Source organism: Delphinapterus leucas, chromosome 11 (genome assembly GCF_059928025.1).
Source record: "Delphinapterus leucas isolate spDelLeu-1000000601 "Yukka" chromosome 11, BTC_Dleu_Yukka2, whole genome shotgun sequence".
Taxonomy (NCBI): Eukaryota; Metazoa; Chordata; class Mammalia; order Artiodactyla; family Monodontidae; genus Delphinapterus; species Delphinapterus leucas.
In genome coordinates, this window is record NC_143139.1 from 21795929 (window position 1) to 21815506 (window position 19578).

Here is a 19578-nt window from a genome sequence, read left to right on the forward strand (position 1 = left end):
GCCAAATGGCTCTAAGATGCTTCTTAGTGACTCAAAATTAACATCTTATGGGATGAAAACTTAAATTGAATCAGCTGTTTGGTGATGCAGGCATTCACAATACAAATTTTGTTAAAGTTGTGCAAATTAATTACACTGGATATTTTTAATACCAAATTCTACCCAACTATTTTTCTTTCAGAAATACAGCCTATTGATTAAATGGCTAATATTAGTAACGATGACGATAATGTGATGGTGATGATGATACCAACGTCACTAACCCATCCTAAAAAGATGTTAGGATTTTGTGGGAAAGGTAGCATTATTTTTTCTGTTCCATTTTCAATTTTTACAGATTTGTACTAATCCTAAAATTCCTTTTTTATAACCTAGCATCCCATATAAACAACATACCTAAAAAAATAAGGCTCCAGTGTTAGTGGAGAGCTTAGATCCTTAGAGCAATATTAATTGACCCCATAGAATTGAAAACTAAAACCCTGGCAACGCTAACAGTACTCTCTAATGAACCTCACTCAGCAGGCCCAATACATAATAGCTTAAAAATACATCCAATTTCAGAATGCTATTGGCAATACGGTATTTTTTCTGACCAATCTTTTTCATACTATGTTGGAGGAACAGAAATCTTGTAAATGACTTACTGAAATTTGAATCAGTTTGAAAGTACAAGAGCCTATATATGCTTAGAAATCAAATTCATGTGTGTTAATAGAGGATTTTCTTCCAAAGGAAGCTGGAGTCCTTAGAAGAAAAACAAAAAACAAAAAACCAACAATAATAACAAAAAAACCTACCTATTTATAAATTTAGCACTTTATAGTCCCAGATCAGTTATGAAATATAAATTAAAAGGGACAAGATATATGTATCAGAAAATTCATAAAATGGTATAGTAAATTAGTAAAGTTAAATATACTTAAAATTATAACTGGTTAAGTATAAATTTAAGGGTGGATGGTATAAAATAAAACCTTAACATTTTTAATATGGAATCTCTATAATGTTCTGGAGAATTTATAATTAAAAGCATACTACCTATACCTTCTAAAATTTGCCGATATACTATACCATTCTGTCTTACAAACATTGTTCTCATATTGGCCATTATGTACAAAGCCTCATGGATTGTTTAGAAATGTACACTCACCTCTTTCTTTAAGTAGAAAACTATGAATATTTCAAGTCAAATTCATTCATTTTGTATTTTATACATACCTTGATCTATCCAACTGTCATATTTTGAAAAGGTATATATAAATTATGCCTAGAAACATAAATGAAATTTTAAATGACCCTTTTTCAAAAAAGATTTCCATTTGAATAGCCGAGAGTATCTTTGTACTGTTAAGTCATACCCCATCATTTAATTTAGGGTTTTTTACATAGGTCTGGATTTGTAAATAATCTGTATGCCTATACTTTGACAAATCCTTCAGTATTTTCCCCATTAAGTTATGTCAATTAAGAGTGAGACTTAGGGACTTCCCTGGAGGACCAGTGGTTAGATTTAGACTCTGTACTTTCACTGCTGAGGGCCCAGGTTCAATCCTAGTAGTTGAGGAACTAAGATCCCACAAGCCTTGTGGCATGGCCAAAAAAAAAAAAAGAGAGAGAGAGATTTAAAGGTATAGTCTCTAGGTAAATAAAGGATTTTAAAAGCCTGTTTCTTTATGAATTATGGTTAAAAATGAATTCAAGATATAATAATTTTTTTCTAGTAATTCAAATTAAGCTGTCTGTTATATAGGCCTAGGCTGTTTTTACTAAGTGAAGCATGAAGCTAATTAGGAAAAGGACACACGTTCAATCTACATAAGGATCACCTTCTTTCTAATCTATGAAGATAAATATCCAAAGATTATATATATTGCAAATGAAAATAGTTAACTCATCTCTTTGTTTGCTTATTAAGAGCCATTAGCACAATCTCCACATAAGTAGGATATATATTTAATATATATTCCATTATATATCTAAATCTATATTTAGAAACATAATTATAGAAATATCATTTCTATTCTTCTTGGCCATAAATTTACCCATTAAAAAGTTAAACTTTATTCTCTCTATGATATTGGATCGACCTGTCTTTACAGAAAAATTTTATTTAACCAATGATTTTTAAACCTGTTTAACACTAAACATATGTAGTCTTTAATAATTCATCTCAATTGAATAGCATGCCTTTATATTTGGGATTATATAGTTTCTTGTGTATATTCATTTATCTGTTTCTACTTGAACAAAAAGTTGAAGAAATTTTTTTCAAAACGCCATTGTGCTCCTGACCTCTGATAAATGGAACTGCTGGGAAGTATGCGCATGGTTTAAGTTGAAGCACCTCCTCAAAGGGAGTGTGAAAATGGCTTAGCTTATTTGGGGAAAAAAATAAGATTCTAATATATAATAAAAGAAAACAACTTTTAGAAAGTAGAGAGACATAAAACTAAAATGCAGCCCTCCTCTGACATAGTCTCATTAATCGTGACTTGCTAGATAGAATTCTGTAGCCAAGACGAATTAAAAATATATGGGATAGTGAATGTTCAGAACCTTTTGCTCCTCTATATAATGAAAAATAGAAAACAAAAGCAGTAAAACAAAGTGGCTGCTTAAAAAAACTTCCAGTAAAGTACCCTCCAACTAACATTACCTCAAATCTTATTTGACACTTTATCAGGAATTTAGTGCTCACGGTGCTTTTACTATCCCTTTCTGCCAATTCATTAGTTGAAAATACGATAATACCTTGCTTTTTACAAGACCTACTTGAAGATTTAGAGTCAACTCTGAAAGGCAGTTTTATATAGAGAATGTCACTTCCCCCCCCCCCAAATAGTGGATTTACTCTACCTTTAGTTGGAGCACCAGGTCCATTCGATATTTACCAAGAGGGTTTATGTCATTTAGAATCAAAGCAATGATGATATCAATCCCATTAGATTCATGAGTAGCAATACATGTCTAGGAAAAAAAAATGTTTGTAAAATGACACTATTTACGACATAAGTGCACTAGAAGCCATGACATAAAATTACAGAATCACCTTAGCTTTTCGACTTTTAAAATATAATTAAAATTTAACTTTGAGATTAAGTCTAAGATAACTCAAAGGTTTAACTTTAACTTATTCTTTTGCATAGAGTCTATTAGTTGATTAGTATTAGTTAAATGGCTTTGTATGAAGAACATAGAGATAGACATTGTATGCAACAGGTATCTTTTCAATGAACCATTTTAATAGAATTTCAAAAAACAATGGATAAGTAAAACACTCAGTCAATAAATTTTAATACGGCCTTCATTAGAGGAATTCTTTAAATTTAGAATCTTAAGATCTGATCTATCCAGGCTAAGAGAATATTCCTATTTATAAAAGGAATGTGCCCCTTATGCCCAAGGTTTGTAAGTAAACTTTATTGGAAATGATGTAGCAACTTCATTTATCTGCTACTTAATGCTAAATGAGTAACAAGTGATGCTGTTGATCATTGTGGCAGCAGACAGGGTATACAGGCACCTCCTGACGTTCTGGAGACATCTTGTCAATTATGGTGGTTGAGGGGAAAGGTCAAAAGATTCCTTAAACTTAAGTGATTCACAGAGGAACCTGACTTGAGAAAATCTTATAAAATATCCTGAGAGGGGCCTCCCTGGTGGTGCAGTGGTTGAGAGTCTGCCTGCTGATGCTGGGGGCACGGGTTCGTGACCCGGTCTGGGAAGATCCCACATGCCGCGGAGCGGCTGGGCCCATGAGCCATGGCTGCTGGGCCTGCGCGTCCAGAGCCTGTGCTCCACAACGGGAGAGGCCACAACAGTGAGAGGCCCGCGTGTACTGCAAAAAAAAAAAAAAAAAAAAAATCCTGAGAGATAAATGTCAGTATTTTGAAGGTTAGGGTCTACGGTGCTAGGACTCCTCATTTAATTCATTTTATAGGACTTGAAAATCAGGAACTTGTGGGTTTGAGTTTGTGGAGCTACATCTTACCACACAGCACCCACTGTCAAGGTGTCTGAAAAATTGAAACCCACGTAAGATAAATGAGAAAGAGTAAAATCAAAGTGACTCTGAAAGGACTGTTATTTTTCAGAATGGGCTTCATTTCTCCCTTCATATAAGGAAATTTTTACTCCCCTGACACCCAAAAGAGGTGTTTTCCATCCGTCTTCTACATCTCCTGAGGTTCTTCTGATTGTTAAAATGTTTGCTAAACTCAGAGGGAATCAATTTGCAGATTGTGTCTGGAATTTGCTAGCCACTTTCTTTCTTTCCACACACTTCCAGAGAACGGGGTTCATAGTAAGTATATTTCCAGGGTATATGGGATTCACGCTATTTTATTATTAATTTCTACTTCTAGAGCTTACCTGATTTAGTAAAAAACCAAGAGTGGAGAATACCTGTTTTCTGTTATAGATATACATGATTTTAACCAACAACAAAACCAAATCTTTGAATTTGCATGTATTTCCTTAACTTTAAATCAACAGTTAGGTTTTCTTGTATCGTTGCCCTAGGAGAGGGAAATATAACACAGAGCAAAATCCACAAACTCTCTCACCATGTCATGTGCATATTACAGGGGGGAGAAGAAGTATGCCCCTAACAAATTATTTATGTCAATAATTGCGTTTTTGTTCTACATACCTATGCATTTACATGTATGTGTGTGTGCATTTTTGTACATATACATCATATAATTCACAATAGAAAAGCAAATTACTTTTTTCACTTTTCTATATTAAGCACTGATATTTGGTCTCAATGGCTTCTTTAAAATTAATAACCAGAAATGTCTGTGACTTGAAAACTCTTCCTTCCAGGGTGGATCCATGCTTGTGATGGTAGCCCTGTAGCAACCTGTGTAGATGTGAACAGTCAGTAAATTCCAGGGTGCCCCCCACTTTACTAGTCCAAGTGTTCTACTCTCTACTCCTTCTATGTGACTGTGATATCCAAGAAAATGGAATCAGAGACAAACACTCTGGAAAAAGGAGTCGAAACTTTGCCCTGGAAAATGTAATACAGTTAAAAGCGCACTGTAAACTAAACCACAAGTCCTCAGTTTTTTGTTTGTTTGTTTGTTTGTTTTTGCGGTACGCGGGCCTCTCACTGTTGTGGCCTCTCCCGTTGCGGAGCACAGGCTCCGGACGCGCAGGCTCAGTGTCCATGGCTCACAGGCCCAGCTGCTCCGCGGCATGAGGGATCTTCCCGGACCGGGACACGAACCCGTGTCCCCTGCATCGGCAGGCGGACTCTCAACCACTGCGCCACCAGGGAGGCCCAAGTCCTCAGTTTTAAGAATGGCCCTACAACGTACAGATTCGGTTACTCTGAGACTCTGGAACAGCACTTGATTTCTGAGTCAGAACCTATTCATCAGCAAAATGGAAGCACTATTACATATTTCGTAAGCTTATTGTGAATATGAAGGAGATAATATACACAACCCACTGCAGTGGAGCCGAAGAAACCAATGGGAGTTGATGCCACAAATCCTAGAAAGATTGACTAAAGATGAAAACTGATCAATGATGAAAAAAACGTATTTAACGTTTTTTGATAACTCTGATTTTTATCTGGAATATTTTCATGGGAATTTCCTTTTAGGGTGAAATTAAATTAAAATATGGCATAATATTTGTTAGTCCATAATTCAGTCTTTGTATGTTTTGTTAGGAAGGTAAAACTATCTGGCAAAGCAAGAAGAAAGATCTTTTACATGCACACAAAGCTTGGCTCCTTCACCAAGCTGATCCTTTTGCTGACTGGTCAGAATACTTGTGCGTGAAGGACTGCTTTCACAGTTACCTGATTTTCATGGCATGGGCCCTGGCAATACTCAGTCAAGCTCTCCAGCGTCTGGTTGACCAGCACTACATTCTTCTCATTGATGTAGAGACCCAAGAGGCCCAGGCCACCCGTCGTACTTCCACAAATGCAGTCCAAAAACTGAAGGGTCTCACAAACAAGGTTGTAATTTGTTTTGTTGTTTTGATTCCTCAAGAAATTCTAAAGGCAAAAGAAAGCATACCTGAAGCATTAAAAAAAAAAAATCACTGTGCTAATTGTTTTTAGTTCTCTCCATAGGAGTGTTTTTCTAACTCGAGAGGATCCCCGTGGTAATGTGGAATGGAATGGCTATTTATATGGAAGCATTTACATTTATTAAATTTCTCCTGGGTTTAAGAAATAAAAGATGCATTTTTTCCCAAGCATCTATATTTATCAGTATGGTTCATAACGAATATTTCTCAACATCATTGTCTTAAAACTATACACAAAGGACAAAAACAATAGGTAGTAGGAAAAGGAGAAGGAAAAAGAATCTGGAAAGAAATTCATTAGGAAAAGAAGAAATCAAATATTCAACTAAATGATCCCTTATAAACAGTGTAGCTTCAAACAGTAAATGATGCAACCATTACGGAGGGCAACTTGGAAGCACCTGTCAATATTTTCAGTTAACATACGACTGCAAAGAGGTTCACAGCATACTGCTTATAACAGCCCAAACTGGAAACCACACCATACCCATCACAATGTGACTGATTTAATAAATAAATGTACATCCAAACACTGGAATATATTGAAGCTATAACAATGAGGTACTTCAATATGTACTGATATAAACATAATCTAGTAATAAGTAATTTAGTAATAAGATATATTACTAAATGATAAAAGTAAGTGGAAGACCATTATATTGTGTGTGTATTTTTTAAAGGTTTACATGTACAGATCAGTATGCTTATATGTGCATAAAAATTTCTGGAAGGAAACACAACCTGTTAGAGTGATTTTGAGACCTTGCCCGCTTGCTGACAGATGCGGTCCAGTAGCTGGAGCAGCCGGGGACCCACAGGAACTGAATCGGCAGCCAGCGGCGGACCCTCTCTAGAACCAAGTCTATCGAGAGATTATGCATTCTGTCCAGTCAATGCCATGGATAAGCATCCCCACGGTCTCAGTGCTCCTGCTAGAGGTGAGAGATTACAGCAAACTATATGACAGCATAGAGGAGTTTCCATACGTATTGCTGAGGGAATAAGAATCTTATCGATCTTCTTTAAAGAACGAACTTCTGCAGAGGGCAGACAGCAGAAGCAAGAACTGTAATCCTGCAGCCTGTGGAACAAAAACCACATTCACAGAAAGAGAGACAAGATGAAAAGGCAGAGGGCTATGTACCAGATGAAGGAACAAGATAAAACCCCAGAAAAACAACTAAATGAAGACAGATAGGCAACCTTCCAGAAAAAGAATTCAGAATAACAATAGTGAACATGATCCAGGACCTCGGAAAAGGAATGGAGGCAAAGATCGAGAAGATGAAAGAAATGTTTAACAAAGACCCAGAAGAATGAAGGAACAAACAAACAGAGATGAACAATACAATAACTGAAATGAAAACTACACTAGAAGGAATAAATAGCAGAATAACTGAGGCAGAAGAACGGATAAGTGACCTGGACGACAGAATGGTGGAATTCACTGTTGCAGAACGGAATAAAGAAAAAAGAATGAAAAGAAATGAAGACAGCCTAAGAGACCTCTGGGACAACATTAAATGCAACAACATTTGCATTATAGGGGTCCAGAAGGAGAAGAGAGAAAGGACCCGAGAAAATATTTGAAGAGGTTATAGTCTAAAACTTCCCTAACATGGGAAAGAAAGTAGCCACCCAAATCCAGGAAGCGCAGAGAGTCCCATACAGGATAAACCCAAGGAGAAACACGCTGAGACACATACTAATCAAATTGGCAAAAATTAAAGACAAAGAAAAATTATCAAAAGCAGCAAGGGAAAAATGACAAATAACATACAAGGGAATTCCTTTGAGATTAACAGTTGATTTCTCAGCAGAAACTCTACAAGCCAGAAGGCCGTGACATAATATACTTAAAGTGATGAAAGGGAAGAACCTACAACCAAGATTACTCTACCAGGCAAGGATCTAATTCAGATTCGATGGAGAAATCAAAAGCTTTACAGACAAGCAAAAGCTAAGAGAATTGAGCACCACCAAACCGGCTCTACAAAAAACACTAAAGGAACTTCTCTAAGTGGGAAACACAAGAGAAGAAAAGGACCTACAAAAACAAACCCAAAACAATTAAGAAAATGGTCATAGGAACATACATATCGATAATAACCCTAAATGTGAATGGATTAAATGCTCCAACCAAAAGACACAGGCTTGCTGAATGGATGCAAAAACAAGACCCATATATATGCTGTCTACAAGAGACCCACTTCAGACCTAGGGACACATACAGACTGAAAGTGAGGGGATGGAAAAAGATATTTCATGCAAATGGAAATCAAAAGAAAGCTGGAGTAGCAATACTCATATCAGATAAAATAGGCTTTAAAATAAAGAATGTTACAAGAGACAACGAAGGACACTACATAATGATCAGGGGATCAATCCAAGAAGAAGATATAACAATTATAAATATATATGCACCAAACATAGGAGAACCTAAATACGTAAGGCAACTGCTAACAGCTGTAAAAGAGGAAATCGACAGTAACACAATAATAGGGGGGACTTTAACACCTCACTTACACCAATGGACAGATCATCCAAAATGAAAATAAATAAGGAAACAGAAGGTTTAAGTGACACAATAGACCAGATAGATTTAATTGATATTTATAGGACATTCCATCCAAAAACAGCAGATGACACTTTCTTCTCAAGTGTGCACAGTACATTCTCCAGGATAGATCACATCTTGGGTCACAAATCAAGCCTCAGTAACTTTAAGAAAATGGAAATCATATCAAGCATCTTTTTTGACTACAACACTATGAGATTAGAAATCAATTACAGGGAAAAAAAGTAAAAAACACAAACACATGGAGGCTAAACAATACGTTATTAAATAACCAAGAGATCACTGAAGAAATCAAAGAGGAAATCAAAAAATACCTAGAGACAAATGACAATGAAAACAGAACAATCCAAAACCTATGGGATGTAGCAAAAGCAGTTCTAAGAGGCAAGTTTATAGCTATACAAGTCTACCTCAAGAAACAACTCAAATAAACAATCTAACGTTACACTTAAAAGAACTAGAGAAAGAAGAACAAACAAAACTCAAAGTTAGCAGAAGGAAAGAAATCATAAAGATCAGAGCAGAAATAAATGAAATAGAAACAAAGAAAACAATAGCAAAGATCAATAAAACTGAAAGCTGGTTCTTTGAGAAGACAAGCAAAACTGATAAAACATTAGCCAGACTCATCAAGAAAAAGAGAGGACTCAAATCAATAAAATTAGAAATGAAAAAGGAGAAGTTACAACAGACACTGCAGAAATACAAAGCATCCTAAGAGACCACTACAAGCAACTCTATGCCAATAAAATGGACAACCTGGAAGAAATGGACAAATTCTTAGAAAGGTATAACCTCCCAAGGCTGAATGAGGAAGAAGTAGAAAATATGAACAGACCAATAACAAGCAATGAAATTGAAACTGTGATAAAAAATCTTCCAAGAAACAAAAGTCCAGGACCAGATGGCTTCACAGGTGAATTCTATCAAACATTTAGAGAAAAGCTAACACCCGTCCTTCTCAAACTCTTCCAAAAAATTGCAGAAGAAGGAACATGCCCAAACTCATTCTATGAGGCCACCATCACCCTGATGCCAAAACCAGACAAAGATACTACAAAAAAAGAAAATTACAGATCAATATCACTCATGAATATAGATGCAAAAATCCTCAACAAAATACTAGCAACAGAATCCAACAACACATTAAAATGATCATGCACCATGACCAAGTGGGGTTATCCCAAGGATGCAAGGACTCTTCAATATATGCAAATCAATTAATGTGATACACCATATTAACAAATTGAAGAATAAAAACCATATGATCATCTCAAGAGATGCAGAAAAAGCTTTTGACAAAATTTAACACCCAGTTATGATAAAAACTCTCCAGAAAGTGGACATAGAGAGAACCTACCTCAACATAATAAACGCCATATATGACAAACCCACAGCAAACATCATTCTCCATGGTGAAAAACTGAAAGCATTTCCTCTAAGATCAGGAACAAGACAAGGATGTCCACTCTTGCCACTATTATTCAACATAGTTTTGGAAGTCCTAGTCACAGCAATCAGAGAAGAAAAAGAAATAAAAGGAATACAAATTGGAAAAGAATAAGTAAGACTGTCACTGTTTGCAGATGACATGACATGATTTGTATGGAGACACAAAAGATCCCAAATAGCCAAAGCAGTCTTGAGGGAAAAAAACGGAGCTGGAGGAATCAGGCTCCCTGACTTCAGACTATACTATAAAGCTACAGTAATCAAGACAATATGGTACTGGCACAAAAACAGAATCATAGATCAATGGAACAAGATAGAAAGCCCAGAGATAAACCCATGCACCTATGGTCAACTAATCTATGACAAAGGAGACAAGGATATACAATGGAGAAAAGAGAGTCTCTTCAATAAGTGGTGCTGGGAAAACTGGACAGCTACATGAAAAGAATCAAATTAGAACACTCCCTAACACCATACACAAAAATAAACTTAAAATGGATTCGAGACCTAAATGTAAGACTGGACACTATAAAACTCGTAGAGGAAGACATAGGAAGAACACACTTTGACATAAATCACAGCAAGATCTTTTTCGATCCACCTCCTAGAGTAATGGAAATAAAAACAAAAGTAAACAAATGGGACCTAATGAAACTTGAAAGCTTTTGCAGAGCAAAGGAAACCATAAACAAGATATAAAGACAGCCCCCACAATGGGAGAAAATATTTGCAAACGAATCAATGGACAAAGGATTAATCTCCAAAATATATAAACAGCTCATGCAGCTCAATATTAAAAAAACAAACAACCCAATCTAAAAATGGGCAGAAGACCTAAATAGACATTTCTCCAAAGAAGACATTCAGGTGGCCAAGAAGCACATGAAAAGCTGCTCAACATCACTAATTATTAGAGAAATGCAAATCAAAACTACAATGAGGTAACACCAGTTAGAATGGACATCATCAGAAAATCTACAAACAACAAATGTGGAGAGAGTGTGGAGAAAAGGGAACCCTCTTGCACTGTTGGTGGGAATGTAAATTGATACAGCCACTATGGAGAACAGTATGGAGGTTCCTTAAGAAACTAAAAATAGAATTACCATAGGACCCAGCAATCCTACTACTGGGCATATACCCAGAGGAAACCATAATTCAAAATGACACATGCACCCCAGTGTTCATTGCAGCACTATTTACAATAGGCAGGTCATGGAAGCAACCTAAATGCCCATTGACAGACGAATGGATAAAGAAGATGTGGTACATATATACAATGGAATATTACTCAGCCATAAAAAGAAATGAAATTGGGTCATTTGTTGAGACGTGGATGGATCTAGATACTGTCATACAGAGTAAAGTAAGTCAGAAAGAGAAAAACAAATATCGCATATTAACGCATATATGTGGAACCTAGAGAAATGGTACAGATGAACCGGTTTGCAGGGCAGAAGTTGAGACACAGATGTAGAGAACAAACGTATGGACACCAAGGGGGGAAAGCTGCGGGGGGATGGGGGTGGTGGTGTGATGAATTGGGAGATTGGGATTGACATGTATACACTGATGTGTATAAAATTGATGACTTATAAGAACCTGCTGTATAAACAAACAAAATAAGTGATTTCATGGGGGAATAAACCTGGTGAAAGGGTAAGCAAAGATGGAAACTTTTATTTTATTTTAATTTATTACTTATTTTCACTAATTTAATTTACTATTTAATTCATTTGAATTCATTTCTACCATTTATTCTATTTCCTTTTAGTTTGCATTTGTGATTTTTTTCCCAATTTTTTGTATTGTGGCAAAATATACATAAAATTTACTCTTAACCATTTTTAAGTGTACACAGACGGGTGGTATTAAACATATGCATAATGTTTAGCTACCATGTCCATCATCCATTTCTATAACTCCTTTCATCTTTGTAAAACTAAAACTCTACACCTGTTAACAACTCCCCATTCTCCCTCTCCCTAGCCCTTGACAACCACCCTTCTACTTTCTGTCTTCATTATTTTGACTACTCTATCTCATACAAGTGGGATCACACAGGATTTGTCTTTTTGTGTGTCTTATTTCACTTAGCATAATGCCCACAGGTTCATACACGTTGTAGCGCGTGTCAGAACTTCCTTCCTTGTTAAGGCTGAATGATATTATATTTTTCGTATACACCTCATTTTGTGTATCCATTCATCTGTTAATGGACACTGGGGCTGCTTCTATATATTAACTATTGTGAATAATTCTAACACGTATTTGTAATAAAACAAAACTCTTTTATAAAGTAGCATTTTCCAAATTGTTTGATCCCACATTCCTATCAGTAAGATGTTTGATCAGATACTACGTATCCACTTCCCACATGGACAGACCACATGGGTCAGGATAAGTGCACAGGCACATATTCAATATCTTCCCTCTGCAAATAAAGCTTCTGGTCTTTTCTTGCTGACAGCTCTGCAGCAGCTCTCTCCAAGTTGTGGTGGGGTGGTCCACAAGAGTCATGGCTTCCACCATTCATTAATTCCTGAGGGTCTCATCTCCTTGGAGGATATTCAATCCAATTAATATGAATCTACCCTCTCTTACCAATTCAGAGCACCTGCACTTTAGATGCTTACTAGAGAACACAGCTTCAAACTCTGCTGTCGCTCTAATACTGGAGTTGTGCTCTTAGAAATGATGTCACCATTCATGTGGTTTTTCTATGGTGACATAAGCAGCATGTACAAATGATGCCCAAAACAAAGGGGCCAAAATTCCTAGGCACACCTAAGTTCATCTATTTGACAACAAAAAATGTACCAAAGAAGATGTAAGGCCAGGATTATATTAATTTACAAAGGTATCAACCTTCACTGCTGTAAAAAATCCTCTTCCCCAAGTAAATCAATGAAGTTAGAACGCTCCCTCACACCATACACAAAAATCAATTCAAAATGGCTTAGAGACTTAAATATAAGACATAATACCATAAAACTCCTAGAAGAGAACATAGGGAAAATATTCTCTGACATAAATTGTAGCAATATTTTCTTAGGTCAGTCTTCCTAGGTAAAAGAAATAAAAGCAAAAATAAACAAATGTGATCTAATAAAACTTATAAGCTTTTGCACAGCAAAGGAAACCATCAACAAAACGAAAAGACAACCTACAGACTGGGAGAAAATATTTGCAAATGATGCAACCGACAAGAGATTAATTTCCAAAATATATAAACAGCTCATACAACTCACTATCAAAAAAGCAAACAACTCAGTTGAAAAATGGGCAGAAGACCTAAAGAGACATTTCTCCAAAGAAGACATACAGATGGCCAACAAGCATATGAAAAGATGCTCAACACTGCTAATTATTAGAGAAATTCAAATCCAAACTACCTCACACCAGTCAGAATGGCTATCATCAAAAAGTCTACAAATAATAAATGCTGGAGAGGGTGTGAAGAAAAGGGAACCCTCCTACACTATTGGTGGGAATGTAAATTGGTGCAGCCACTATAGAAAAGTGTGGATGGTCCTTAAAAAATAAACATAGAGTTACCATATGATCCAGCAATCCCGCTCCTTGGCATATACCCAGAAAAGACAAAAACTCTTAATTCAAAAAGATACACTTACCCTTATATTCACAGCAGCATTATTTACAATAGCCAAGACATGGAAGCGATCGAAGTGTCCATCAACAGACACATGGATAAAGAAGATGTAACACACACACACACACACACACACACACACACACACTGGAATATTACTCAGCCATAAAAAGGATTGAAACAATGCTATTTGCAGCAACATGGATTGATCTAGAGAGATACCACTTATATGTGGAATCTAAAAAAATAGTACCAATGAACTTATTTACAAAACAGAAAAAGACTCACAGACAGAAAACAAACATATGGTTACCAAAGGGGAAGGGGGAAGGAGGAGGGAAAAATTAGGAGTATGGGATTAACAGATTCACACTACCATATATAAAGTAGATAAATAATAGGGATTTACTCTATAGCACAGGGAACTATTCCATATCTCATAATAAGGTATGATGGAAAAGAATTTTAAAAAGGAAATATATATATATATATGAATCATTTTGCTGTACTCCTGAAACTAAAACAATATTGTAAATCAACCACACTTCAAAAGCAAAAAAAAAAAAAAAAAAACCTCTTCTATATTAACTCTGTTTCTAATGAAGACATACAAAGATACTCTGTATCCTCACTCAAGAAATATGAACTGAGTTGGGAATGATGAAAGCCTCCACAGTCTTATAAAACCATGAAACACACTGATGAGGCAAATGGGACCTTACTTAACAAATCCCGGAGTCCTAAGGTTAGATGATATCCACTGAGGCTAAAGAGATGTGAGTTGAAAATGCAAAGAATGATACCGTAGGAGCCTGATTTTTTTTCATGCATAAAGGAATTTTCCTCTCATTTTTCTTCACTTAGATACCAAAGTTTCTTCCATTTCAGAAGAGCACTATTGTTTTTATTGTTTCTCCCAAACTCTCTCCAAAACTACTTGTTAGTTTTATTTGAATTTAATTACCTATAATCATAGGCTGTATGCTCGGCTTTCACACAAAATAGAACAAATACCTGCAGTTCCCGGTTGTGATTCTCACAGAGTAACTGAAGAAATCTCAGAATTGGCTGCATGATGGCAATGGCAGGACTCATTGTTACTTCCTCTGCAGACTTTTCCTCAGCGTTTCCCGCTTCTGATCCTGTGCAAATGATGTCTATTTCTGGATCCATTTCTCTTCTGTACGCACAGTATGCTTTGGATGTTGCCGAAGAAGCTTCTGTTAATTGCCCTTTCATTCCCTCTTTTAAATGTAATGATGAATCTCTCACTGAAAATAAAGCAGTATTCTTATATTTATGAATTAACTTCCTTTTGCTAATTAAAAAAAAAGACAGTTATCCAAATTCTCTAACAATTGAATTTAAAATCACCTGACAAGAGGTGCAAGAATTTCCCAAAAAGAATCCGGGAGGTAGCAACTAAAAAATTAACTTTGCACTGGGATATTAAAAAAAAGATCTTAATGCTTAGCCAATTTTAGAGGGGCTCCTGTCTTTGTGATAAATATAAAATGTCAGAGTTCCTGAATACGAGAAGGCTGGAAAATAGGGCAAACTTCAAAAATGTTAATATTTAGATGATTTGTATTTACTACACTGATGACTTCATTATTCCAAATACCAAAAATCTTTCATAGAGTTTACTGCTGTAATTCCTGTTCTTACAGTTTAAATTTCATGACCATTCAGAAGGTTTGGGCAGTTGTTCTTTACCATAAATTTCACACTGAAATCAAACATTTTCATGTCACTTGTTGCTTTGCACTGATAACTCCTTGCTTGAGCTTGGCCCTACAGAGCTCTTTCAAGGTCAACCCCATGACCACAAAAATTCAAGGATGGAGTTCTAGTCACAGCTGGAATAATTAGACTAAGACAAGTGGGATAAAAAACATAAGAGAGATCTAAAAACTGTGTTACCCCTCTTTTCTCTCACTCTATTCTCCCCAATACTCAACTATTTCTTTACCTCTCATTCGTGGGCCAGATGTCATCAATTCGTTGTCATCATCCCTTTTTTTGTTACCTAAGTCTATGGTATTAACTGTCACTGTTGATCTTATCTCTTTCTGAGCAGCCTTCATTCGGTCATAGAGAACTTTGAAGAATTTTTCTGACTTTTTTTGTTCATGCAACTGCTGGTAGAAGGAATACTGCAAGAAAACATATTTTAAGACATCTATACCCAAGGGGAGAAAATAATGTTTTTATGTTTGAAATAAACATAAGCATTATGGATAAAAGTCTATATTTAATGTGCTGCCCATGATTATTTCATAAACTGACAGCTTTGCTAGTCTCCTGTACTATTTACTGTGTCCTAATAATAGCTTGTATTTGCTTAGCACTTTCCACTAAAATCCAACATAATTTCATGTTATTGAATTCATCTTTACTGATTATTTGTTTTAAAATTGTACAAAGGTACTGTAAGAAGGGGTATGCAAAGAGCGCTTTGATTTTTATATTATTATGAAGTCATGTTTTGATTCAACACATATTTACTGAGGGCCTACTATGTGCCGGGTCCCGTGCTATGAAGGGATAGAACAACTACATGAAGGGGAGACAACTACAGTCTCTGCCCTTGTGACTTTGTAATCTAGCATGGAAAACAACCACTAATCTGATGGTAAATGTGAGTCTATAAAGAGTTATTTTTCTCTTTGTCTAAATTATAGTACATTTAATTTAGAATGTGTTACCATGGCAGCCTCACTCACAGGAACCCACTGATAAGTAGGCACTAAATTCTTTTGGTACTTTACTAGATACGTTGCTTTGCATGGGGTCTAGGGCAAGCCCACCATAAAATGTATAAAGTGAATTCTGCTTTAGAGTAAATAATGATGTAGAAAGGATTCAACACCCGAAGTATGATAAAACATGTCTCACGGAGAGGTGGAAATACTGAAACTTGAGAATATCTGCCCTAATCATGGTCTGCTTAATGACTTCAGGAAGTAACCGAAGAGGTAGGAGATGGGAAAGGTGGTACACTCCAGAGAAGTCAGGATTCACACTGGGTGGGGAAATTGTAAGTTATTAAGACTAAAACCTTGGAATAGATGCAACACAAACAAGAGAAAGTAAAAAAAAATTAATAAAGATAATAATTCCAGGAACTGTGCTGATAAAAAAGAGTTATATAACCTTGATGAAAGACAACGGGAAGAAAACATCTGAAGAAATAATGACTTCCAGATCAACTAGAATTGACCATAATCCAATACATCTAAACAGTCAATTTTGGGGAGTTTGGCTCCTGCAGATAGGCTTTCCTGAAAGAATGCCTGAAACCATGACTCATAGGTCCTGGAACTTATAGGTGAGACTCTAATGACATCAGGGCTTGAAATGGATGCCTGTCCTGCAATTTGTGATGTGGGCGATGCATATTCTCCAAATGTTTCATGAAGTCTTACAAGTTGGCTTCATACCTACAAGGGGGAAGCTCTAAGCAGAGGGCTAGCAGCAACTCAAGAAAGCAGGCCCAAAAGCCACAGTAACCATAGCAACCACAGTGAAACAGTCAAGCTGGTTTTGTTAATTCAAAGGATAAATTCAGCATTCAGAGACCTCTGTGGTCTCATAAATTAAGCTGATGCTTGAACCCTAATATTTTCAATATAATGGGGTTAGAAGGTAGAGAGGGATTCCTATATATTAATGAGGAAGTTATAGAACTTTGTGGTTCTATGAAAACAAAGTTTTATAATTTATGTTGTTCCTTGACATATATTATCTCATTGATTCTTTCAGTGCAACTGTGTGATGAACACGGTATTCTTATTTCCATTTTGTAGATCAATAAAATATGGTTTGGTGAATGTAAACAACTTGCCCAATATTATATAAGTAGTAAGTGGGTAGAGCTAGGATTTAAATCCAGATTCTCTGACTCTAAATCACTAAATTTATAAAATAACCCCTTAAGCTCAAAATATCAGATGATTTACACAGACTTTTAAAAACCAGGGCTCTATAAAGCTGGACAGTATGATTTTAATAAGATAAACAGTATGCTTTTTATATGTGTATATAATCTCAACAGGTAGCATAACGATCTACCTCACAAAAGAGGTGGGCTTTGACTGGGGAAGCACCTCCATGAGCTTCAGCGTATAAGAGGAAACTCTAAGGTTTTTGGGGGGAGCCACGGGTGATAGATAAACAGATCTATGTGACAGAGGAAGGACTTTCCCCCAAGAAGACTAGACTAGACTAGAGACTAGAAATGAGAGGACAGAGAAGAGAAATGAAGTGAGGAACCAGAGAGATGAAGTAAGACCAGGGTGTGACTCAGGGTGATCAGCCAGTGAAACTTCCTAGGAGTGAGGCGGTAGAAGGATATTTTCGAAAGGAGATGTTTGTAGTGGTTAACAGCACAGACTCTGGAGCCAGTCTGCATGGGTTCCAATCCTAGCTTGATCTCTAACTAGCTATGTGAGTTTAGGTATATCTCAGATTCTTCTTTGTCAAGATGAGATAGGACACAAGTTCCTGCACAGGTTGTTTGTGAGGATTAACCAAGTTATTACACAGAAAGCACCAAGAATAGCACTCGGTGGAGGTATTATTTTCATTGTTGCTATTATTAGCGTGCAATTTGAAATTGTAATCTAACCACCTCCTCTATCCTCCCCCTCAACCATTCTCTAATAAAGTATATTAAACATATAAATTGATTTATGTAGCTAGGAGGATAGAAATTAAGGAAGAGGATCAGATTCCTACCTCAGTACTACAGAAGCTGCCAAGTGCCAAGACAGCCCATGAACTAAGAAGAAAGCAAGACATTAGTGGCCAGCGAGACTATGAGAATGTAACCCCTCCTGGATTTTGGCAGAAGTCTTGGTGAGGGCAAGGATTCAAGTTGACCTCAACTAGACCTCTTAGGGCCGGGAGCACACAGTTGACATCTGGGTTACACAATGATGTAGATAAGTGAGAAACACGAATAGGGTAAGGCTGGTAAATGAGACTGTCATAACCCATCTTAAAAGAAGGTTTTCTTATACAAAAATCATTGAATGCTATCCACATCAACAAATATTTGTTGAATGGCTATAAAGCACCATAGATATAAAGAACAAGACATGATCCCCTACTTTAAAGAAGATGACATTTAACTGGAGAGACAGGATGTCATATAAATAACAACCAAACAAAGCTGCACAGGCAAAGTGTCAAGTGAGCATCAAAGAAACAAATGCTATGGGAGCTCAGATAAAGGACTGGTCCCAAAGGCCCCAACCAGACAGGGAAGACTTTGTGAATGAGGTAGAATTTGATTCGGACCGCTCATTCATAGAGTCATTCACTCCTGAACATTTATTGAATCCCTAGGCTGGGCCAGCCATGGTGCCAGACACAAGGGATGCAAAGATGGAAAACATGTGGTCTCAACCTCTAAGGAATCATGGCCTGATGAACTCCTGCAGGATAGAGCAGAAGCATACAGTACCTAGTGGACAATTCTGCCCAGTGGGACATAGGATCAGAAAAGGCTTCCAAAAGAAGTTCATGGGTTGAGTCCTTGAAGAGGAGAAAGTGACATGAGAAACGGCACAACACATCTAAGGAACTACAAGAGCTTAGTATAGCTGGTGCACAAGAGAGAGGACGGGGGAGGGGAGAGATGGAATAAGAAAGAAAAGATGGAAAACTTGAAGAGATTAGATCACGAAGGATCTTATGAACTACGGTAGAGTTTGCCTTTACAGGGAAAGTGACTGATTTTAAGCAGGAGAATAACGTGTGTTTTGGAGAGATATCTTTAGAGGTAACATGATTTTTTTTTTTAGCGTTTAATTAGATGTGGCTTCTACTTGCCATGAAGAGGGAAAATGGATTCTGGATTTTCCAATTAGTTGTA

General features: G+C 36.5%; 1 protein-coding gene across 4 annotated transcripts in view; it reads right to left on the reverse strand.

The window, feature by feature from the left end:
• Positions 1-19578, reverse strand: part of ITPR2 (inositol 1,4,5-trisphosphate receptor type 2) — a 562910-nt gene that overhangs the window by 148188 nt on the left and 395144 nt on the right. For all 4 annotated transcript variants that reach the window (XR_002645176.2, XM_089919972.1, XM_022577817.3 and 1 more), the window contains 4 exons: positions 15670-15853; positions 14712-14968; positions 5819-6019; positions 2860-2970 (listed from right to left, as the gene is read on the reverse strand). Coding sequence is in view for 3 of the 4 variants with exons in the window: in XM_089919972.1 (XP_089776098.1) it covers positions 2860-2970; positions 5819-6019; positions 14712-14968; positions 15670-15853 (753 nt within the window). In the remaining variant the exon portion in view is untranslated. The remainder of the gene's footprint in view (positions 1-2859; positions 2971-5818; positions 6020-14711; positions 14969-15669; positions 15854-19578) is intronic.